Below are 25,190 nucleotides of genomic sequence, written 5' to 3'. Positions count from 1 at the left end.
GTGATTGACAGCTACTGCTCTCTCTATATTGGATGACCGGTGTGATTAAAAATGCATGTTGCTGTGAAGGGATGGAGCTCAGGGTCATGCCAGTCCAGCCGGAGAGGAGCCTCGCAGGCTGGTGATAAAAGCAGCGGTGGTGCCACTTCATGGTCACTATCTTTACCTGTTCGTCTGCCCAGCCCACTAGCACTGCTCTGGGTCCGCTCTGCTCTGCCACAGCCTGGTAAACAGCATCTCCACTACACTGCTGTGGATGATAAGAGACAGAGAGAGAGAGGGGCACACACCCACAGACAGACACACACACACACACACTCACAGACACACACACACACACACACACTCACAGACACACACACACACACACACACTCACAGACAGACAGACACACACACACACACACACTCACAGACACACACACACACACACTCACAGACAGACACACACACACACACACACACACACACACACACACACACACACACACACACACACACACACACACACACACACTCACACACACACACACACACTCACAGACATGGACACACGACACAGAGAGACAGTGAGATATGAAGATGACGTGCTGGCCTCATAAATGCTGTCTCCATCCAGCTTTGATGGCTCAGGGAATCGTCACTGTTTTGTGAATGGCTCAGCCAGCCAGTTAGGAGAAACAGAGACCCTTTTCATTCTAAAAGGCCCAATGTGAATAAATGGGGCCAATTTGTGTTGCCCTGAGGTGTGGGACTAGATTTAAACCTGCGGTTGGATCCCTTAGAATAACACCACCACACGATTGACGAATGTGAGGCTTTTTTCCTTCCTCATTTGCAGCATTCATTCTTGAGATTTAGGGCATATTTTCCCCTTGCTGTTTCTTTGAAGCGTGGGGGCTGTATTCATATAGCTGTCTTTCTTGTGTGTTCAGACACCTCTTCCACGACCACAAGACTTCACCGAGGCAAACATGGCGTGAATAATTTACCTCCCTGATCTTCTGGCTGGCTCCTCTGAGTAGGCTGGGCACTTCAGTGGTGGCTGTGTTGGTGCTTTTTGGCCCTGGCCTCCCCCCTAGTTTCAAGTTTTATTAGTCGTATGTAGAAGTTGATGCAACAACAATAAGAAATAATAAAAGATATGAATACTAAAATAAAGTTTAGCCCCTAGATTCCTTTCATAATGTAGTAACTGTGGAGGCTGGCTGTCTCCTGGGCCTTCTACCATGACGACGCGCCACGGCTGTTTGGTCTTTACCGCCGGGCTGTTTGGTCTTTACCGCCGGGCTGTTTGGTCTTTACCGCCGGGCTGTTTGGTCTTTACCGCCGGGCTGGCTGTTTGGTCTTTACCGCCGGGCTGGCTGTTTGGTCTTTACCGCCGGGCTGTTTGGTCTTTACCGCCGGGCTGGCTGTTTGGTCTTTACCGCCGGGCTGGCTGTTTGGTCTTTACCGCCGGGCTGGCTGTTTGGTCTTTACCGCCGGGCTGTTTGGTCTTTACCGCCGGGCTGTTTGGTCTTTACCGCCGGGCTGTTTGGTCTTTACCGCCGGGCTGTTTGGTCTTTACCGCCGGGCTGTTTGGTCTTTACCGCCGGGCTGGCTGTTTGGTCTTTACCGCCGGGCTGTTTGGTCTTTACCGCCGGGCTGGCTGTTTGGTCTTTACCGCCGGGCTGGCTGTTTGGTCTTTACCGCCGGGCTGTTTGGTCTTTACCGCCGGGCGGGCTGTTTGGTCTTTACCGCCGGGCTGTTTGGTCTTTACCGCCGGGCTGTTTGGTCTTTACCGCCGGGCGGGCTGTTTGGTCTTTACCGCCGGGCTGTTTGGTCTTTACCGCCGGGCTGGCTGTTTGGTCTTTACCGCCGGGCTGTTTGGTCTTTACCGCCGGGCTGTTTGGTCTTTACCGCCGGGCGGGCTGTTTGGTCTTTACCGCCGGGCTGTTTGGTCTTTACCGCCGGGCTGTTTGGTCTTTACCGCCGGGCTGTTTGGTCTTTACCGCCGGGCTGGCTGTTTGGTCTTTACCGCCGGGCTGTTTGTTAAAGAAAAAGTGGGAAAGGAGGATCAGCCATAGACAAGCACTGTACAAGCCGGCCTTGTCAGATAGTGACGTTATCCCAACTTGCCTGCCGAATTGTCAAAAAGGGCTGCCCAAATCAGTGAGAGAGAGACCACCTCAGATCATTAGTCCTATCTCTCCCCAGAGATCAGGTCATCAGTCAGACCTGATCAATACCTGGCCCTGCTTTGTTCTGGGTCTACTCACTGTACCTGCTGTTACTGCTACTGGTATCCACCAGACAACTAACTCTGTCTGAAATTACACCATATTCCGATATAGTGCACTACTTTTGACCAGTGCACTCACTATATAGGGAATAGGGTGCCATTTTGGATGCACCCCTGTACTTCCTCCTGCTACTGGCCTTGACCAGACCACTCACTGTCTCTCCTCTGATCAGAACTACACCACTTCCTCTTAGAGCCCAGAGACACAGGCTCGTTAAGATCGCTTAGGAACATTTGAAAAATCACTTTTGTTTTTTGATGGTGTGTTACCAGAACAGGGTATTTTCCACAGAATAACACCAATCAGATTTGCCTGCTAAACACATACATTTGTTATTTTTCTACTTGATAGGAATGGTTATATTATTCCGCCTGAGTCACTTCAGATTGTAGTCTCTGCTATCAACTATCACTAAAGCAAATATGCCGTCTTGCGTTAATGAAATAGTGCACTGTTTCAGACAGGGAGTGTAGTGGGCCTTTAATAGTCGTGTATTAGTGGACCAGTATAGCCATCTGCTGCACGGGAAAAAATGGTTTTCCTGAATGCATGCATGACTGCTGTCTGCACACCAAAATGATGTTGTTTTTCTCTGAATTGCCCTGTGAAAGCCTAATGCTGTAAGATGGTATTTTACAACTAGTCATGTTGGAACAGAACAAGCTTGCCCACCTGACCCAGATTTATAATGGGCTTTTGGATTGCATAAACAACAACAGTAATTGTGAAAGGGATGGCGGGTATGTAGGGTTGTGTTCCCAACAACTACAAGTGTGCTTGCTGTAGTTCCTCAACGTCACAGCTAGGAGAGCTTAAAACAACATCTTATAGTTGAAGACTTTTCCTTGAGTCATTAAAATACATTGAAATGACTTAGGAACTGTGACCACTTGGAGACACCAGTTAGTCTGGATTTGGATTCTTGTGTCAGGTGAACTGTTGTCCTCAACTTTGGTCTAATAATTTTCCCATAATCTTTAAACTCTTACCTTTAAATTGCTACCATGCTTATGCATACGCTTTTCATATTTCTTCTGGAAGAAACATTTCAATTTAGCCGTGTCCTTATAGGCCAATTTCTGCGAGTATAAAGGGTTAAGAAAGTCTGTGATGACCGTAAAAGCAGCAGACCCAAGGGCTGTCTATTGATCTATCTATATATTTATCCAGCCACTCCCTCTGGTAGATATGTCTGTAACTGTTTGGTGGGGTCAGTCTGTCTCTATATCCCTGCATTCGCGCACACACACACACACACAGACTACACAGGTCTGTCTGTGCTTGGCCCTTGGGGATGACCACTGCCTCCCCACTCAGGAGCCTGTCCGTCCGGCTCTCTCAGGCCAATGGACCCCCCCACAACGCCGTAACCCGAGCCAGCCAGCAACTGCTCCAAAGCATCAATAATTAATTAGGGAACAGCTATTGCCCCCAAGGGTCAGAGAGCAAGAGTAGAGCAGGAGGGAGAGAGAGTGGAAGGAAGGAAGGAAGGAAGGAGGGAGGGGTAGTAATAATTTTGTTTAATAAGTAACACAAGCAGGTTTTGTTAGAGAGCAACATAAGTATCTGGCTAGGAACCACACACACCTTCACGCGACCCGTCTCTCCAGAGCAGGTGAGAGCAGTGTGTTACAAGCTTTTAGGAAAATAAGGGCAGCCTCTCCACAGTATAAGAGTGTCAGTTGAGGTATTTGTTACAGCGCCGCTGTGTGTGTGGTGTCAAACCAACAAGCACACCTCCTTGAGAAGCCTCCCTACACCTGCTCTACGCACGAGAGACCCAGCGAGAAAGTGAGAGAGCGAGGGAGAGAAAAGGCTAAAGAGGGGGCATAAGAGACAGCAGTGCCTTGTGCGCTCCAGATGAGAACTTAACAACTTTATTAGTCATTCCTGCATTAAACAAATTCACCACGGACTGGGGGGTGCTAGGCCCTGGGGTGCCAGGAGAAAAGACAGATTTTACGCGTTAAGCTTCATTCTCCACGCCTGCTTATTCAAGCGTGTTAATACTCTGTCTGTCTGGGTGCCTCTCTGCCTGTGCCGCTGACGGGCCTCACACACACACATGCACGCTCGCTCACACACACACACACACACGAGTGTGTACACATGTTCTCTCTCACTCACACTTACACATGCTCCTTCACACACTCAGGCACACACATGCCCTTTTGCTCTCTTAACTGAGTGTCAGAGAAACAAGCCAACAGGAAAAACTTGAGCTCTTTCTCTCTCTCCCTGTCTGTCCCTCGCTTTCTCTCTCTCACTCTAACAAACACTATCTCCCTCTCTCTGTGTCCACAGTGGTGCCCCCTGGAAGCCCGGGTCCTGTGACGCGCCACGAGTCTTACGACAGCCTGACGTCAGACCACAGCGGACAGGAGGACGAGGAGTGGCTCTCACAGGTGAGACAGACACTGCCTGGCTGGCACCTCTGAGTGATAACCAAGTCAACATCATGAAACACGCCAGCACTAACACGCCTGATTCAGGTCATCTAAAGGGTTGATGCTCAGTTACCGGATAGATCAGGTTTATTAATGCTGGGCTATAACAAAAATGTGCACCTGTGCACCTTCTGGGGTTCCACCAGGAATGGATTGAGAAATGGATTGAGGAATCCTCCCAATCTATAGCAGCATCAAAGCATTTGCATTATCTGCACTTCACATGTCCTATGGTGGCTAAAGAGGGACAGTCATCCCTTCAAGAGCCTATCACTCAGCAAACTATTTATTTTCTCTCATAAAGGACTTATCCTTGGCACTAGCCGGTAGGGGGGAAATGAGTGCCTTTTGCATCCCTTTGACATTTTAAGTCGAAATTGTGCCCAAATATTGAATTTTAAAAGCCTGTTATACTAAATTAAGTGCCCTCTAATATATTTTACAGCACTAAAAACATTCTACAAACCTGTTTTTTTAAATGAAGAAAGACTTGATAAAGTGCCTAAATTCTGCATTTTGACATGTCCCTCTGCATTCTCTGTGACTTCTGGGAAGATTTGAACCTACTTAACCCCAACATTTCTCAAGTGTTTTACTGTCATTGTAAAGCCCTAGTTGTTGCTTTGACAAAATCATTTCTCAAGATGATTATTTCATGTTATCAGTGATTCATTTTAAGGTATAAAAAAAACAAACCCTGTCCATCATTTTAAGGTCAATCCTGTTACAGGAACTGAACTCTCGTTTTAATATGGTAAACTATTTATTTTTAAATATTTTTTTCAAAAGAATCCATGAACATCTAATAGTTAAATCTTAGTGTAAAAGCAGCTGGTTCGACTCCTTGGCCATTTTCTGTAGTTTTTTTGGTGGAAAACTGAGTGCGTCAAGCATAACATGTCAACCCTGTCACCCATAGATAGACAGACTAGAAACTTTTTTTGTGACGCTTGCGTTCAATCGCAACTCCCTGCCCGCCAAGCTTCCATTCCCCCTGTCACGAGAGGATTCATGGCTGATTTAAGATGAAATCGTCAACTCCGTTACGGTCAACCCTGTTACTTTATTTGGCGCTTAATAGGCACTTACTCCAGTAATTTTTGAGATGGGAAAAAGTTTTTTGTGCTCTTTATGACGGAATGTGTTTTATTTTATTTTTTTCACCAAGTTAACTTACTCAAAAGGTGGAATGACCCAGGAGCTAATAGGTGGTTTTTGGACTTAGTGGCTCTTGACTCTTAGATTCCTTGTCTTTGTCCAGCGGTGCATGATGCCACTATTACAGCATGAAATAAGATTACATTTTAATCTAATACCAAATAGTGGCCATTTTGGCACTGAGTACTGCCGTGAGATGTGGTTTGGAGGGATATGCAGTGCCTTCAGAAAGTATTCAGACCCCTTGACTTTTTCCAGATTTTGTAACGTTACAGCCTTATTCTAAAATAGATTAAAGAAAAACAATTCCTCAGCAATCTACACACACACTGGAGATTGAGCTCAGGTGCATCCTGTTACCATTGATCATCCTTGAGATGTTTCTACAACTTGATTGGAGTCCACCTGTGTTAAATTAAATTAATTGGACATGATTTGGAAAGGCACACACCTGTCTATATAAGGTCCCACAAAAATGTCTGCTGCATTGAAGGTCCCCAAGAACACAGTGGCCTCCATCATTCTTAAATGGATGAAGTTTGGAACCACCAAGACTCTTCCTTGGTGGTTGCAAAAAGGGCTTGGTCAAGGAGGTGACCAAGAATCCGATGGTCACTCTGGCAGAGCTCCAGTGTTCCTCTGTGAAGATGGGTGAACCTTCGAGAAGGACAACCATCTTGGCAGCACTCTACCAACCAGGCCTTTATGGTAGAGTGGCCAGACGAAGCCACTCCTCAGTAAAAGGCAAATGACAGCCCGCTTGGAGTTTGCCAAAAGGCACCTAAAGGACTTTCAGACCATGAGAAACAAGATTCTTTGGTCTGACGAAACCAAGTTTGGAGGAAACCTGGCACCATCCCTACAGTGAAGCATGGTGGTGGCAGCATCATGCTGTGGGGATGTTTTTCAGCGGCAGGGACTGGGAGACAAGTCCGTATCGAGGGAAAGATAAACAGCGCAAAGTACAAAGAGATCCTTGATGAAAACCTGCTCCAGAGTGCTCAGGACCTCAGACTTGGGTGAAGGTTCACCTTTTAACAGGATAATGACCTTAAGCACACAGCCAAGACAACGCAGGAGTGGCTTCGGGACAAGTGCAGCGACGCTCCCCATCCAACCTGACAGAGCTTGAGAGGATTTGCAGAGAAGAATGGGAGAAACTCCCCAAATACAGGTGTCAACCTTGTAGCGTCATACCAAAGAAGACTCAAGGCTGTAATCGCTGCCAAAACTGCTTAAACAAAGTACTGAGTAAAGGGTCTGAATACTTATGTAAATGTGATGTTTCAGTTTTATTTGTTTTAAACATTTCAAAAAAATCTAAAAACCTGTTTTTGCTTTGTCATTATGGGGTATTGTGTGTTTAATTAATTTTAGAATAAGGCTGTAACGTAACAAAATGTGGAAAAAGTCAAGGGGTCTAAATACTCCGAATGCACCGTATGGTTGGGATATTTGTCACGGGTGTCGTAGGAATTAGACCAAGGCGCAGCGAGTTGCGTGCTCATCTTTATTTTATTTATATGTGAACACGAAAAACAGTAAACAAAGAACGACAATACGACAGTTTCACAGGCTATACACAGTAGTGCAAAAACAATCTCCCACAAAGGGACAGGTAGAAAACAAGCTCCTTAAGTAGGACTCTCAATCAGAAACAACGATGTACAGCTGTTCCTGATTGAGAGCCACACCAGGCCAACAAAGAAATACACCACATAGAAATCCTAGAATACAAAACATAAACCCAAAACCCTGGAACACATAAATCCAACACACCTCTACATACACACACACCCCGAACCATATAAAACGAATACCCCTCTACCTAAATACACAGCCCAAACCACATGAAACAAACACCCCCTGCCACGTCCTGACCAAACTATAATAACAAATAACCCCTATTACTGGTCAGGACGTGACAATATTTAACGTTACAGATAAGTTGTATGGCGATACATTTTGAAGTCGGAAGTTTACATACACCTTAGCCAAATACATTTAAACTCAGTTTTTAACAATTCTTGACATTTAATCCTAGTAAGAATTTCCTATCTTAGATCAGTTAGGATCACCACTTTATTTTAAGAATGTGAAATGTCAGAATAATAGTAGAGTGATTTATTTCAGCTTTTATTTCTCTCATCACATTCCCAGTGGGTCAGAATTTTACATACACTCAATTAGTATTTGGTAGCATTGCCTTTAAATTGTTTAACTTGGGTCAAACGTTTCAGGTAGCCTTCCACAAGCTTCCCACAATAAGTTGGGTGAATTTTGGCCCATTCCTCCTGACAGAGCTGGTGTAACTGAGTCAGGTTTGTAGGCCTCCTTGCTCGCACACGCCTTTTCAGTTCTGCCCACAAATTGTCTATATTGAGGTCAGGGTTTTGTGATGGCCACTCCAATACCTTGACTTTGTTGTCCTTAAGCCATTTTGCCACAACTTTGGAAACATGCTTGGGGTCATTGTCCATTTGGAAGACCCATTTGCGACCATGCTTTAACTTCCTGACTGATGTCTTGAGATGTTGCTTCAATGTATCCACATCATTTTCCTTCCTTATGGTGCCATCTGTTTTGTGAAATGCGTCAGTCCCTCCTGTAGCAAAGTACCCCCACAACATGATGCTGTACCCCCGTGCTTCATGGATGGGATGGTGTTCTTCATCTTGCAAGCATCCCCCTTTTTCCTCCAAACATAACGATGGTCATTATGGAACAAACAGTTCTATTTTTGTTTCATCAGACCAGAGGACATTTCTCCAAAATGTACCATCTTTGTCCCCATGTGCAGTTGCAAACCGTAGTCTGGCTTTTTTATGGCGGTTTTGGAGCAGTGTCTTCTTCCATTGCTGAGCCCCCTTTCAGGTTATGTCGATATAGGACCCATTTTACTGTGGATAGAGATACTTTTGTACCTGTTTCCTCCAGAATCTTCACAAGGTCCTTTGCTGTTGTTCTGGGATTGATTTGCACTTTTCACACCAAAGTACGTTCCTCTCTAGGAGACAGAACGCGTCTCCTTTCTGAGCGGTATAACAGCTGCGTGGTCCCATGGTGTTTATACTTGCGTACTATTGTTTGTACAGATGAACGTGGTACCGTCAGGCGTTTGGAAATTGCTCCCAAGGATGAACCAGACTTGTGGAGGTCTACATATTTTTTTCTGAGGTCTTGGCAGATTTCTTTTGATTTTCCCATGTTGTCAAGCAAAGAGGCACTGAGTTCGAAGGTAGGCCTTGAAATACATTCACAGGTACACCTCCAATTGACTCAAATGATGTCAATTAGCCTATCAGAAGCTTCTAAAGCCATGACATCATTTTCTGGAATTTTCCAAGCTATTTAAAGGCACAGTCAACTTAGTGTATGTAAACTTCTGACCCACTGGAATTGTGATACAGTGAATTATAAGTGAAGTAATGTCTGTAAACAATTGTTGGAAAAATGTCTTGTGTCATGCACAAAGTAGATGTCCTAACCGACTTGCCAAAACTATAGTTTGTTAACAAGAAATTTGTGGAGTGGTTGAAAAAACGAGTTTTAATGACTCCAACTTAAGTGTATGTAAACTTCTGATTTCAACTGTATGACCCCACTCTCTTCAGCTTGGTTAACCCTTCACTCCCTCATGTCTGAAGCCTGATCTCTGCAGGGAACCATCTCATTTCCTCCAGCAATCATTTCTGGCCATATATAATGGGTTGGGTAAATGTATCCAACTTAGTCTGTGGTTAGTAGCCACTATGATAGTGTTTCCGGGAGCCAAATCAACTACCATCTATCTACCATCTCCTGCACCAAAAATACTGAAGCTTGGCCGTATTTATGCTTGGGCTGTGCTATTATTAGCCAGGTGAAGTCTTTTTAATGGAGATTGGCAGCCAGGCCACTAGGTGGAGTTGTGCTGTTTTGATAAGGTAGTGCTTCAAACTCCCAAGCAGTGATGGGGACACGGTACTATGGGGGGGGTGTCTATCAGACAAACTGAGGTTCTGACTTACTGCACTCAACAAAGATACCACAAGACTTGGAGGTTGTAGCAGTGCTATCCTCGGGAAACAGGACAGTGAATTTTCAACGACAATAATTCTGACACTGAATAGCTACTGTAAATCATTGGAGTGGATGAGGCTCCTCAACATGGCATCTCACTTGTCCTTCAGTTTATCCCAACACACTTACCTCGTCGCCTTTCAAATTGAAATGTGAAACGGCACTGGAAGGCAGAACACTGGTCTTGATCCTTTGTAGTAACGAGCATTCCAATGTCATGCTGCCAGTTGTGTTCTGTACAATAGTCTGGAGGATAAATAGTGAAGCATGTATAGTATGATGATCATGGCTAGATTGAGTTAGAGCAGTGCTGTCTTGTGGATGTCATTAAAAGATATTCCTTCATTAGGTTATCAGCAGTGTTCAGAATCAGATGGACCTGCTTTTGTCTATTGCAGCGCCACATCCTGACCTTTGGTGTGTGCCGTCCGTCTGGGCGCTGTATGTAGTGCGACTCAGGAGACATTGCTTGTGTCCCAAATGTCCCCGTTTTCCTTTTATAGTGCACTACTTTTGACCAGGGCCCATAAGAGTCTGGTCAAAAGTAATGCATTATATAGGGAATAGGGGGCCATTTGGGACATAGCTTTGGTGCGTAATAGTGTAAGGGGCTCTCAGGTCCATGAGATGACAACAATGCTTGAAGCAGCACCACAGATTCCCCCTTATCCTCCTGGTTTCAACACCCCTCCATCAAGTCATCAGGTCTGGCTCTGACGGTCTTGACACATTCTATTGGGTTAATGCAGTAGCGACCAGGCCTCTGGAGACTATAATTCTCTCCCTCCTCCACCTCCTGTGCTATACAGTGACTTCATATCAGACGTCCCTAAGCTGTTCTATCAACAGTCCTTTGGTGGTTCTGTGAGCTATACACAACCCTATGATAAGTCGTATTGTCAGGCACAGTATGTCAGGACAGGGCGCGACAGACAGGAGGGCGGAGGAGAGAGACCCATATCTGGCCCTGCGCCCCGACACTGAAGAGAGCTGTCTGTCTGTCTGTCTGTCACCTAATTTACACAGCTGTGCCAAACCACTTATCATTCACACCCCATGGACGTATTACGAGACCCTATGCTGTCACCCCTGTCTTGGCTCTTTCACAGCCAAATAGACATGAGTGTGGAAGGAGGGGAGCCTGTGTTAAATAAACAAGACTGAAGGATTGAGAGGAGCTCTTAGTGAGAAAGAGAGTTGGAGAGGGGATAAGGGAGAGGGAATGAGGGATTAAGGCAGAGAGGAGAGATTTTGAGAGCCAGAGAGATATTGAGGGAGAGGGCAGAGAGGGATTGAGGCAGAGGGGGAGAGAAAAGAAGAGATTGGGTGTAAAGAGAGGTAAAAGCTAGTTAGAATTGTTGTGTCCTCTCCTCATCTCCCCCATCCATCTAGTGTAACATTACTGACAAACCGTTCTGGAGTCTGCCACTCTGTCATCTTAATGCCCATCATGCCATCACTCGGGGGGCAGACGCTGCAGAGAGCTGTTCCTGAGCCTTAACGGCCACGGTGGCATTTCTCCGAAACAGTGACGCTAATGTGGCTCTGACGCTCGTCCTCTAATCCCATTGCCATGGAAATCTGTCTCCCTCATTTCCTCTTCCCCTAACGCACGCCGCCCGCCAGCCCACTGGGACTACAGCGGCTTGTCTCTGTGGACAACAGGCTTTAGTCTGATAGGTTTACATCTAGAACGGATGTGGACAGTGATGCTGGAGTAGTTATTTTATTCATCCCAAATGGGAAACTGGTTTCCAGCAGTTTGTACACAAACACAGTACCAGTATTTAGTTCTACCTAAATGAAATAAAACAAAGATAACTGCACTATCCATTCCAGTGGTTTTATGTTTCTAGCGTGCTAATGCTAACGTTATTGTCTGGCCCCTACCAGGTGGAGATAGTCACCCACACAGGGCCTCACCGTCGGCTGTGGATGGGTCCTCAGTTCCAGTTTAAGACCATCCACCCATCTGGTCAGACTACGGTCATCTCCTCCTCTTCCTCCGTGCTGCAGTCCCAGGGCCCCAGCGACATTCAACAGCCTCTGTTAGACTTCCACACTGATGACCTGGACCTACACAGTCTCAGGTAGGTGGACAATCATGCTGCCGTAGTTGTATGTAACTTATGCTATTTTGAACAGGTCTCAATGATACTGTATAAATAACATGAAATCTGTAAATAAATGCAGCATAACAGCAGTTAAATAAACACACATAGTAACATTACATGTCTGTGTGTATAGGATCCAGCCGGTGCGTTCTGAGCCAGTCAGCATGCCTGGTTCCTCTCGGCTGGTGGCTGAACGGAGGGGACAGGGGACGGTCATTGATACAGGATCAGGTAGGAACCGTGCTACTATATTCTCTACCGTCTGTCCCGTCCGTCCGTCTGTCTGTGGTTTGGTCTGGTTTGGTCTTGTCGTATGGGACTGTGTACAGATGTCTGTACCTGGTTCAATACAGAGGGTGTCTGTGTACACACACACACACACACACACACACACACACACACACACACACACACACACACACACACACACACACACACACACAAATGCAAGACCCATGACCTGTGTCGACTGTGTCTTATTCATAATGATCATAACATTTTGGCTGTGGGCCTAGCCTACACTCAAGCCTTTGTTTTCCTGTTCAGACACACAACCACATTAACCCTTTAAAACCAGCCACATAATGACCAACATGATCATCTAGTCTGACTTTTCACAGTATCCAAGCCTAGTGATAACCATAACCCTGCATTGTGATTGGATGAGTGGACCTAATGTAAACCTTTCTGGTCTCATCTGTGAATTAGATTAGATTGATCTGCTTTAAAGATAGTGTCTTTTTACGTTTGGCCTTTTCTTCATCCTGTTAGGGTTTAATCCAATCATGTTGAGATGAAAGCCAGTACGTACAGTGTTGTACTCTAGGGGTTATTGCTGTTGTACTGATCTTGTGAGAATCCCAATTGGATTTAGTGCTTGTGTTTTTATGTAATCGTGAAGCCACCATTAGGATCAATGTGACTGGTATGATGTTGTGGTATTTCTGCTGTGTGTTCAGTATGGTCTTATGATCCGGTGATTGAGTGGGTTGATAAAGGTCTTGGATGTAGAAGGTACAGTAACCTAGCCTTGTTTGTTTTATCACCACTATATCTTCGCTTGAAGCACAAGGCCCTGTTTTGACGAGGTATCTCACTCCCTTTCACCAAAAACCAAAATCAACAAAGTACATTCTTACCTGGTCTGAACCAGGAAGAATCTCTCTCGCTCTATCGCTCTCTCCCTCTATCGCTCTCTATGGCTCTCTCTCTATTCTTCTCTCTCTCTCTATCGCTCTCTCCCTCTATCGCTCTCTATGGCTCTCTCTCTATTCTTCTCGCTCTCTCTATCGCTCTCTCCCTCTATCGCTCTCTATGGCTCTCTCTCTATTCTTCTCGCTCTCTCTATCGCTCTCTCCCTCTATCGCTCTCTATGGCTCTCTCTCTATTCTTCTCGCTCTCTCTATCGCTCTCTCCCTCTATCGCTCTCTATGGCTCTCTCTCTATTCTTCTCGCTCTCTCTATCGCTCTCTCCCTCTATCGCTCTCTATGGCTCTCTCTCTATTCTTCTCGCTCGCTCTATCGCTCTCTCCCTCTATCGCTCTCTATGGCTCTCTCTCTATTCTTCTCGCTCTCTCTATCGCTCTCTCCCTCTATCGCTCTCTATGGCTCTCTCTCTATTCTTCTCGCTCTCTCTATCGCTCTCTCCCTCTATCGCTCTCTATGGCTCTCTCTCTATTCTTCTCGCTCTCTCTATCGCTCTCTCCCTCTATCGCTCTCTATGGCTCTCTCTCTATTCTTCTCGCTCTCTCTATCGCTCTCTCCCTCTATCGCTCTCTATGGCTCTCTCTCTATTCTTCTCGCTCTCTCTATCGCTCTCTCCCTCTATCGCTCTCTATGGCTCTCTCTCTATTCTTCTCGCTCTCTCTATCGCTCTCTCCCTCTATCGCTCTCTATGGCTCTCTCTCTATTCTTCTCGCTCTCTCTATCGCTCTCTCCCTCTATCGCTCTCTATGGCTCTCTCTCTATTCTTCTCGCTCTCTCTATCGCTCTCTCCCTCTATCGCTCTCTATGGCTCTCTCTCTATTCTTCTCGCTCTCTCTATCGCTCTCTCCCTCTATCGCTCTCTATGGCTCTCTCTCTATTCTTCTCGCTCTCTCTATCGCTCTCTCCCTCTATCGCTCTCTATGGCTCTCTCTCTATTCTTCTCGCTCTCTCTATCGCTCTCTCCCTCTATCGCTCTCTATGGCTCTCTCTCTATTCTTCTCGCTCTCTCTATCGCTCTCTCCCTCTATCGCTCTCTATGGCTCTCTCTCTATTCTTCTCGCTCTCTCTATCGCTCTCTCCCTCTATCGCTCTCTATGGCTCTCTCTCTATTCTTCTCGCTCTCTCTATCGCTCTCTCTATCGCTCTCTCTCTATGGCTCTCTATCGCTCTCTCTCTATCGCTCTCTCTCGCTCTCTCTCTATCGCTCTCTCTCTATCGCTCTCTCTCTATCGCTCTCTCTATGGCTCTCTCTATGGCTCTCTCTATGGCTCTGTCTCTATGGCTCTCTCTCTATGGCTCTCTCTCTCTGTCTCTCTGTCGTTGTCTGGAGGACTGAAGGAGGATGAGAGATGAAGGCAGAGGAGAGGAGGAGGGTAGTGATGGCTATCAGTCTCAGCTCTCTGGCCTGCCACCAGTGTGGCGCCTCTTATCACACACACACATCTCTTTTCTCTTACCTTCAAAAGGACAAGTGTGTGTGTGTTCTTTTTCCCATAGATTAGTGCAGTTTGTGTGTGTACATGTTTTTTTGCAGCTAATGTAGCCAAGGTCCCAGCAACTTGTGATTTGTATAAGTGCTTAGTGGCAGTAACATCAGTCATACTGTAAGTTAGTTCCACTGTAGAGACTCTTCCAGTCATTGGGACTCATAGACCGTCTCTCCAGTGTCTGGGATGTTATCTCTGTATATGCTGTATCTTACAGTACACACTCTACTAAGACATTCCCCAGGGGCTTAGGACTGGGTCTCACACACACACACACACACACGCATACATCTTTATGGGCAGGGAGGAGGGAAGTGGAAGCTCTACAGCCAATGTCTCACTTTTCCCTCCTAAACAAAATGAATGGGACCTGCAGCCGCCATTATCAATACTGTCTATCTGCTCCCTAAGAGTCACAATGAGGGGCTGTCTGTGTGCGTGTGCTCCACTGTCGTAGACTGCGTGAGTGGTAGACTACACAGAATCATTCTGTGGTACGGCGGGGCCAAAGAAACAATGCTGGAGGACACAAACAAAGACAGACAGAGAGGCTGTTCATCTTCTCTGTGCTGATATCTCTCTGACAGGGATCACAGCGTCCCTACAGTCTGGATAGGTAGTTGTTTTGTTATGACTCAGTTAAGAAAACACGTTGCTCCTTGTTCTGGAGAAAAACACTTCCTTTACCCCTCCCTCCGCAGGCGCTTGTGTGTGCCGGGCTGGGGTGACTTATCGGAAGGGATCTAACTTGTTTTGTTGCTGGCGACGGAGCACGGAGGAAGAGAGAAGATGCAGGCATGAGTCAGTTATCACGTGTGTGTGTGTGTGTGTGTGTGTGTGTGTGTGTGTGTCCTCTTGATAAGAGGAGAAGGAGAGATCACGGCACCACAGACACTTAGAGAACACTACTGCCGTCGGCATTAAAAGTGTGTGTGTGTGTGTGTGTGTGTGTGTGTGTGTGTGTGTGTGTGTGTGTGTGTGTGTGTTTAGTCCATTAAACAGAAACAGTTGGTCTTTATGGTCTAATCAATGTTGGATCTGTAGCTGACAGCCATTAGAGAGATGAGAACATCCAAGACTACCAGACACTACACCTGACACTGTCACAGCTTACGCTGCTGCTGCTGCCTCTCACTGATACAGAGACAGAGATGTTTCCCATGCCAATAAAGCCCCTTGAATTGAGTTGAGAGAGACGTATTGTCACCAGCACAGTGCAGCCCCTCCTTGTCATGCAGCCCCCAGGGCAGGTGGGGCTTTCCCCAGCTGTTGTAGTAAGAGGTGGAGAGATGGATGAATCGGAGGGAGAATGGGTGAGTCCCTTCAACTGCCCAGGAAGGTAGAGGGGCATCTGCACGCACGCACACGCACACACACACAGAGTAACTGATCCTTAACCCTACACCCCACAATTACCTGAGCAGCCATAAAGGCCTCCTGTGTGTGGAGAGATAGTGGCCACATTCACAACTCTACCATTATGCCATATGATCTCTTCCTTTAAGGAAATGGGGGGATATCTTTCTTTGATTACCCGTGACCTCACTCCCTCCTCTTTTCCCCCATACACCCTTATTTTACCCCATCCTCTCTTCTTTCTCTCCTCCCATCAATGGGGTCCTTGTCACCTGTCCCCTCTGCTCTCTAAGGGTTTCACGTCTTCCGGTGGCCTGGGGGTTGCCAGGACAATAAGTTGGTGGCACCAGTTCTAACAGAGATCTGTTTTGTCATCACACCCATGTAATCAGCCAGTGAAAGATACCATTCTTATCACCACACCGCTTTGTCTGACAGACAGAGAGAGAGAGAGAGAGGGAGGGTTAGAGAAGGAGAGGGAGTGTTGGAGAGGGTAAGAGACGGAGAAAGGGGGGGTGAGAGAGTGAGAGACACGAAGGCCTGGCTTTTCTATCCCCACTGCTATTTCTCCCTCTCTCTGTCCTCTCTTTCTTCCTCTTTTCTCTTCCTCGTCTCTTTCCTGGGGAGATGACAGTAAATGGTTTCAGCTTGTTTTGGTAGCTGCCTGGATGTAGTGTTGTGTGAAGTGTTAGTGCACTTTTTAGCTGGAGAGAGAATCTGTGTGAAGTGCTGTGGCAGTGGATGCCATAGGTGTTCTGTGTGTGTAATGCCAGGGGGCAGTGGATGCCATAGGTGTTCTGTGTGTGTAATGCCAGGGGGCAGTGGATGCCATAGGTGTTCTGTGTGTGTAATGCCAGGGGGCAGTGGATGCCATAGGTGTTCTGTGTGTGTAATGCCAGGGGGCAGTGGATGCCATAGGTGTTCTGTGTGTGTAATGCCAGGGGGCAGTGGATGCCATAGGTGTTCTGTGTGTGTAATGCCAGGGGGCAGTGGATGCCATAGGTGTTCTGTGTGTGTAATGCCAGGGGGCAGTGGATGCCATAGGTGTTCTGTGTGTGTAATGCCAGGGGGCAGTGGATGCTGAGCAGCTGCTGTTTAGAGCCATTGAAAGGACACCAATGTGCCGGGTATGTGCTGTGTGTTCCCTGTTTAACCTCACACTGTGTGGTGTGTGTGAGTGGGGACATGAAGGTGCGTCTGCAAGGACACTCCAGCCCCCCTTAAGTGTCTCTGCTGTTATGCATCCATGGGTATGTTTGTGTATGTAGGAAGCAAACATGCATACACACATACAGATGTCAGTACCCCCACCCACCCTAAGCCTGCGTGGCAGGGGTGTAGTGTCACTTTGGGGACGACATGTCAGTTTGGAGACAATGCCATCCCTAAATACACATGACCTCAATCCTACAGAGCTGCAGAGTGCCAGCCTTTACCCTTCTTGTAAGGCACTGGGCTGTTGTGGGCACACAGGCATGGATGGATGTGTTTCTCTGGGTATAGATAGCCCAGGAACATTGTCTCTCAATTCCTTACGTCTCTTCAGGGGAAAAGTCCTTGTCATCATCGTTAACACTGACAAGTCCACTCCGAGACGACCCTGGAGTAGACACCATGCAAAGTTTGGGGACAACACTCTCTTTCTCCTATCACTTCATCCCTCCACTCCTATCACTTCGCCCCTCCACTCCTATCACTTCATACCTCCACTGCAATCACTTCGTCCCTCCACTCCTATCACTTCATCCCTTCACTCGAATCACTTCGTCCCTCTGCTCGAATCACTTCGTCCCTCCACTCCTATCACTTCGTCCCTCCACTCCTATCACTTCGTCCCTCCACTCCTATCACTTCGTCCCTCCACTCGAATCACTTCGTCCCTCCACTCCTATCACTTCATCCCTTCACTCAAATCACTTCGTCCCTCTGCTCGAATCACTTCGTCCCTCCACTCCTATCACTTCGTCCCTCCACTCCTATCACTTCATCCCTCCACTCCTATCACTTCATCCCTCCACTCCTATCACTTCATCCCTCCACTCCTATCACTTCATCCCTTCACTCGAATCACTTCGTCCCTCCACTCCTATCACTTCGTCCCTCCACTCCTATCACTTCATCCCTTCACTCGAATCACGTCGTCCCTCCACTCCTATCACTTCGTCCCTCCACTCCTATCACTTCATCGCTCCACTCCTATCACTTCATCCCTCCACTCGAATCACGTCGTCCCTCCACTCCTATCACTTCATCCCTCCACTCGAATCACTTCGTCCCTCCACTCGAATCACTTCGTCCCTCCACTCGAATCACTTCGTCCCTCCACTCGAATCACTTCGTCCCTCCACTCGAATCACTTCGTCCCTCCACTCGAATCACTTCGTCCCTCCACTCCTATCACTTCGTCCCTCCCTCTCTCTCCCCAGCATATGCCTCCCACTCTCTACGAGCCTCCCCTCTCCCTACGCCTTCCATCCCTCGTCTCCCTCCCATCTCCCCCTCGTCTCCCTGACACTAACTCACTTTGACAGTGTGTCCAGTGCAGTGTGGGATAATCCACCTGGGCGGGGTGTTAAAGTAGGTCCCAGCCGGCCCTCTCAGCTCCATAATGGATCGATCTGGATGACCCCACGGCTGCTGTAATGGTATTTTTTACACCCAGCTAGCTAGCGGAGGCAGAGCAGAGTAAGGCTAATGCACACTGCCGCCCTGCAACACACTCCGTCTGTAAAGCAGAGTGGGGGTCGCATCGCTGACAAGTGGTTCAAAATGAATAGGAGATGGAAAATGAGAAAGCAGTCAGAAGGAAGAGCGGGAGGGAGAGATGATAGAAACAGAGGGGTGAACTCATTTCAGTCTCCCAATGTGGGGATGCTTGTCGGAAATGCTTTCTATCACTATCACTCTTTTTCTAGTTCCTCCCCGTCTCGCTATCTCTCTTTCTATTTCCATATGGCAAAATTCCACATGTTCTATTCAACCCAGTTGAAGTTAGAATGTGGGGCAACATCGCCCCACCTAAGTAATTGGAGGGGAAACTTGAGCTGTTTGTAGTCTATTCACAAAGCCCAGGTGGCACAATGGTTGTTTTATAGTTATTTTAGTCTCCTGATGGTTTTGTCCTTGTGCAGGTTGAGTTGTGGAGTTGATATTATGAGCTGTTGAGGGATTGGCCGGGCTGGGAGATTTGAAAGGACGTTACCATGGTTTCCGATGGCATAGGGGAAGTCAGTGTCATAGAATGGTCAGGTGACGACTGCCTTAACCCCCTCATCTTTCTTCCCTAAAACCCTCTCCCGCCTTCTCTGCCATGTCCCTCCCTCCCTCCCTCCCTCCCTCCCTCCCTCCCTCCCTCCCTCCCTCCCCTGGTCAGTCAGCCCCAGGCCTCAGTGTCCAGGTGTGGAGGTGTGCTGCAGGTCATTTCCTCTGCAGGTGAGCTAGTGTGTGTGTGTGTGTGTGTGTGTGTGTGTGTGTGTTAGATGATATCTGCTCACCTGGTCCACCCCAGCCACAGAGGCAGTCTTTGTATATTCATTGTAGTGGGCAACACACACACCCCTCCAGCCAAGTCACCTTCCAGCTAACGGAAACAGGTGACAACAGCCAGGTAGAGAAAGGGTTGGGTGTGTGAGAGAGGGCAAGAGAGAGAGATGAAGTGTGGGTTTGTCTGCATTGTGTGTGTGTCTGCATTGTGTGTGTGTGTGTCTGCATTGTCAAATCAAATATAAAATACAGATACCTGCAGTATACCTACATAATACAGATACCTGCAGTATACCTACATAATACAGATACCTGCAGTATACCTACATAATACAGATACCTGCAGTATACCTACATAATACAGATACCTGCAGTATACCTACATAATACATAATACAGATACCTGCAGTATACCTACATAATACATAAATACAGATACCTGCAGTATACCTACATAATACATAAATACAGATACCTGCAGTATACCTACATAATACATAAATACAGACACCTGCAGTATACCTACATAATACATAAATACAGACACCTGCAGTATACCTACATAATACATAAATACAGACACCTGCAGTATACCTACATAATACATAAATACAGACACCTGCAGTATACCTACATAATACATAAATACAGATACCTGCAGTATACCTACATAATACATAAATACAGATACCTGCAGTATACCTACATAATACATAAATACAGACACCTGCAGTATACCTACATAATACATAAATACAGATACCTGCAGTATACCTACATAATACATAAATACAGACACCTGCAGTATACCTACATAATACAGATACCTGCAGTATACCTACATAATACAGATACCTGCAGTATACCTACATAATACAGATACCTGCAGTATACCTACATAATACATAATACAGATACCTGCAGTATACCTACATAATACATAATACAGATACCTGTAGTATACCTACATAATACATAAATACAGACACCTGCAGTATACCTACATAATACAGATACCTGCAGTATACCTACATAAAGCTGCACTTTTACGGAGATAAAACCTCATGACACATCACAGACAACACACACAAACACAACTGCATGTTGCTACAAATTCAAGACAGAAGAAAAGGACAAAGAAAGAGCTCAGTAAGAAAAGTGTCAGGTTGGTTTTGGGCCGACACAGTGAAGACGCTAGGAAGCAGCAGAGGCGCTGACAGAACCAGTGGACATCACATCAGAGATGTGTGTGTGTCTGCATTGTGTGTGTGTGTCTGCATTGTGTGTGTGTGTGTGTGTGTGTGTGTGTGTGTGTGTGTGTGTGTGTGTGTGTATCTGCATTGTGTGTATCTGCATTGTGTGTATCTGCATTGTGTGTATCTGCATTGTGTGTGTCTGCATTGTGTGTGTGTGCGTGTGCGTGTGCGTGTGTGTGTGTGTGTGTGTGTGCGTGTGCGTGTGCGTGTGCGTGTGTGTGTGTGTGTGTGTGTGTGTGTGTGTGTGTGTGTGTGTGTGTGTGTGACAGGAAGAGTTGGCAGCCTTTCTCTCCTCACCTGGACATTAGGTCCCACAGACGTTTTACTGGAGTGTGTTTCCAATCACCGGAGGAACGTGGGAAATGTCCGCTTGGGGTTTCGTGTGTGTGCACATGCGCAGCCATAGATAAGAAGGATGGAGAGAGAGAAATAGAGAGAGAAAGCGAAAGGACATGCTTCCTCCAGAGTCCACATCATCAGCAGTAGCGTCATCTCTAGGAAACATAAAAGAGGGAGGAAAAGATAGAAAGCGAGAGGGAGTGACAGAACGTCAACCTCTCTGATGTGATGTCCACTGGTTCTGTCAGCGCGTCTGCTGCTTCCTAGCGTCTTCACTGTGTCGGCCCAAAACCAACCTGACACTTTTCTTACTGAGCTCTTTCTTTGTCCTTTTCTTCTGTCTTGAATTTGTAGCAACATGCAGTTGTGTTTGTGTGTGTTGTCTGTGATGTGTCATGAGGTTTTATCTCCGTAAAAGTGCAGCTTTATGTAGGTATACTGCAGGTATCTGTATTATGTAGGTATACTGCAGGTATCTGTATTATGTATTATGTAGGTATACTGCAGGTGTCTGTATTTATGTATTATGTAGGTATACTGCAGGTGTCTGTATTTATGTATTATGTAGGTATACTGCAGGTATCTGTATTTATGTATTATGTAGGTATACTGCAGGTATCTGTATTTATGTATTATGTAGGTATACTGCAGGTATCTGTATTTATGTATTATGTAGGTATACTGCAGGTATCTGTATTTATGTATTATGTAGGTATACTGCAGGTATCTGTATTTATGTATTATGTAGATATACTGCAGGTGTCTGTATTTATGTATTATGTAGGTATACTGCAGGTGTCTGTATTTATGTATTATGTAGGTATACTGCAGGTGTCTGTATTTATGTATTATGTAGGTATACTGCAGGTGTCTGTATTTATGTATTATGTAGGTATACTGCAGGTGTCTGTATTTATGTATTATGTAGGTATACTGCAGGTGTCTGTATTAATGTATTATGTAGGTATACTGCAGGTGTCTGTATTTATGTATTATGTAGGTATACTGCAGGTGTCTGTATTTATGTATTATGTAGGTATACTGCAGGTGTCTGTATTTATGTATTATGTAGGTATACTGCAGGTGTCTGTATTTATGTATTATGTAGGTATACTGCAGGTGTCTGTATTTATGTATTATGTAGGTATACTGCAGGTGTCTGTATTTATGTATTATGTAGGTATACTGCAGGTGTCTGTATTTATGTATTATGTAGGTATACTGCAGGTATCTGTATTTATGTATTATGTAGGTATACTGCAGGTGTCTGTATTTATGTATTATGTAGGTATACTGCAGGTGTCTGTATTTATGTATTATGTAGGTATACTGCAGGTGTCTGTATTTATGTATTATGTAGGTATACTGCAGGTGTCTGTATTTATGTATTATGTAGGTATACTGCAGGTGTCTGTATTTATGTATTTATGTATTATGTAGGTATACTGCAGGTGTCTGTATTTATGTATTTATGTAGGTATACTGCAGGTGTCTGTATTTATGTATTATGTAGGTATACTGCAGGTGTCTGTATTTATGTATTATGTAGGTATAATGCAGGTGTCTGTATTTATGTATTATGTAGGTATACTGCAGGTATCTGTATTTATGTATTATGTAGGTATACTGCAGGTATCTGTATTTATGTATTATGTAGGTATACTGCAGGTATCTGTATTTATGTATTATGTAGGTATACTGCAGGTATCTGTATTTATGTATTATGTAGGTATACTGCAGGTATCTGTATTTATGTATTATGTAGGTATACTGCAGGTATCTGTATTTATGTATTATGTAGGTATACTGCAGGTGTCTGTATTTATGTAGGTATACTGCAGGTGTCTGTATTTATGTATTATGTAGGTATACTGCAGGTGTCTGTATTTATGTATTATGTAGGTATACTGCAGGTGTCTGTATTTTTGTATTATGTAGGTATACTGCAGGTATCTGTATTTATGTATTATGTAGGTATACTGCAGGTATCTGTATTTATGTATTATGTAGGTATACTGCAGGTATCTGTATTTATGTATTATGTAGGTATACTGCAGGTGTCTGTATTTATGTATTATGTAGGTATACTGCAGGTGTCTGTATTTATGTATTATGTAGGTATACTGCAGGTGTCTGTATTTATGTATTATGTAGGTATACTGCAGGTATCTGTATTTATGTATTATGTAGGTATACTGCAGGTGTCTGTATTTATGTATTATGTAGGTATACTGCAGGTGTCTGTATTTATGTATTATGTAGGTATACTGCAGGTGTCTGTATTTATGTATTATGTAGGTATACTGCAGGTATCTGTATTTATGTATTATGTAGGTATACTGCAGGTGTCTGTATTTATGTATTATGTAGGTATACTGCAGGTATCTGTATTTATGTATTATGTAGGTATACTGCAGGTGTCTGTATTTATGTATTATGTAGGTATACTGCAGGTATCTGTATTATGTAGGTATACTGCAGTTGTCTGTATTTATGTATTATGTAGGTATACTGCAGGTGTCTGTATTTTTGTATTATGTAGGTATACTGCAGGTATCTGTATTTATGTATTATGTAGGTATACTGCAGGTATCTGTATTTATGTATTATGTAGGTATACTGCAGGTATCTGTATTTATGTATTATGTAGGTATACTGCAGGTATCTGTATTTATGTATTATGTAGGTATACTGCAGGTATCTGTATTTATGTATTATGTAGGTATACTGCAGGTGTCTGTATTTTTGTATTATGTAGGTATACTGCAGGTATCTGTATTTATGTATTATGTAGGTATACTGCAGGTATCTGTATTTATGTATTATGTAGGTATACTGCAGGTGTCTGTATTTATGTATTATGTAGGTATACTGCAGGTGTCTGTATTTATGTATTATGTAGGTATACTGCAGGTGTCTGTATTTATGTATTATGTAGGTATACTGCAGGTGTCTGTATTTTTGTATTATGTAGGTATACTGCAGGTGTCTGTATTTATGTATTATGTAGGTATACTGCAGGTGTCTGTATTTATGTATTATGTAGGTATACTGCAGGTGTCTGTATTTATGTATTATGTAGGTATACTACAGGTGTCTGTATTTATGTATTATGTAGGTATACTGCAGGTATCTGTATTTATGTATTATGTAGGTATACTGCAGGTATCTGTATTTATGTATTATGTAGGTATAGTGCAGGTATCTGTATTTATGTATTATGTAGGTATACTGCAGGTGTCTGTATTTATGTAGGTATACTGCAGGTGTCTGTATTTATGTATTATGTAGGTATACTGCAGGTGTCTGTATTTATGTATTATGTAGGTATACTGCAGGTGTCTGTATTTATGTATTATGTAGGTATACTGCAGGTATCTGTATTTATGTATTATGTAGGTATACTGCAGGTATCTGTATTTATGTATTATGTAGGTATACTGCAGGTGTCTGTATTTATGTATTTATGTATTATGTAGGTATACTGCAGGTGTCTGTATTTATGTATTTATGTAGGTATACTGCAGGTGTCTGTATTTATGTATTATGTAGGTATACTGCAGGTGTCTGTATTTATGTATTATGTAGGTATAATGCAGGTGTCTGTATTTATGTATTATGTAGGTATACTGCAGGTATCTGTATTTATGTATTATGTAGGTATACTGCAGGTATCTGTATTTATGTATTATGTAGGTATACTGCAGGTATCTGTATTTATGTATTATGTAGGTATACTGCAGGTATCTGTATTAATGTATTATGTAGGTATACTGCAGGTATCTGTATTTATGTATTATGTAGGTATACTGCAGGTATCTGTATTTATGTATTATGTAGGTATACTGCAGGTGTCTGTATTTATGTAGGTATACTGCAGGTGTCTGTATTTATGTATTATGTAGGTATACTGCAGGTGTCTGTATTTATGTATTATGTAGGTATACTGCAGGTGTCTGTATTTTTGTATTATGTAGGTATACTGCAGGTATCTGTATTTA

General features: G+C 44.6%; 1 protein-coding gene across 6 annotated transcripts in view; it reads left to right on the top strand.

Annotated features, from left to right (window-relative positions):
• The window catches only part of LOC106612862 (BCAS3 microtubule associated cell migration factor), a 342,172-nt gene that overhangs the window by 125,282 nt on the left and 191,700 nt on the right, over positions 1–25,190 (top strand). For all 6 annotated transcript variants that reach the window (XM_045724534.2, XM_045724533.2, XM_045724532.2 and 3 more), the window contains 3 exons: positions 4,586–4,686; positions 11,842–12,038; positions 12,196–12,293. In XM_045724534.2, coding sequence (XP_045580490.1) covers positions 4,586–4,686; positions 11,842–12,038; positions 12,196–12,293 — 396 coding nt within the window. The remainder of the gene's footprint in view (positions 1–4,585; positions 4,687–11,841; positions 12,039–12,195; positions 12,294–25,190) is intronic.

Source organism: Salmo salar, chromosome 09, assembly GCF_965601325.2.
Source record: "Salmo salar chromosome 09, fSalSal1, whole genome shotgun sequence".
Taxonomy (NCBI): Eukaryota; Metazoa; Chordata; class Actinopteri; order Salmoniformes; family Salmonidae; genus Salmo; species Salmo salar.
The sequence above is the reverse complement of the archived record's forward strand: the minus strand, read 5'-3'. Positions and strand labels throughout refer to the sequence as shown.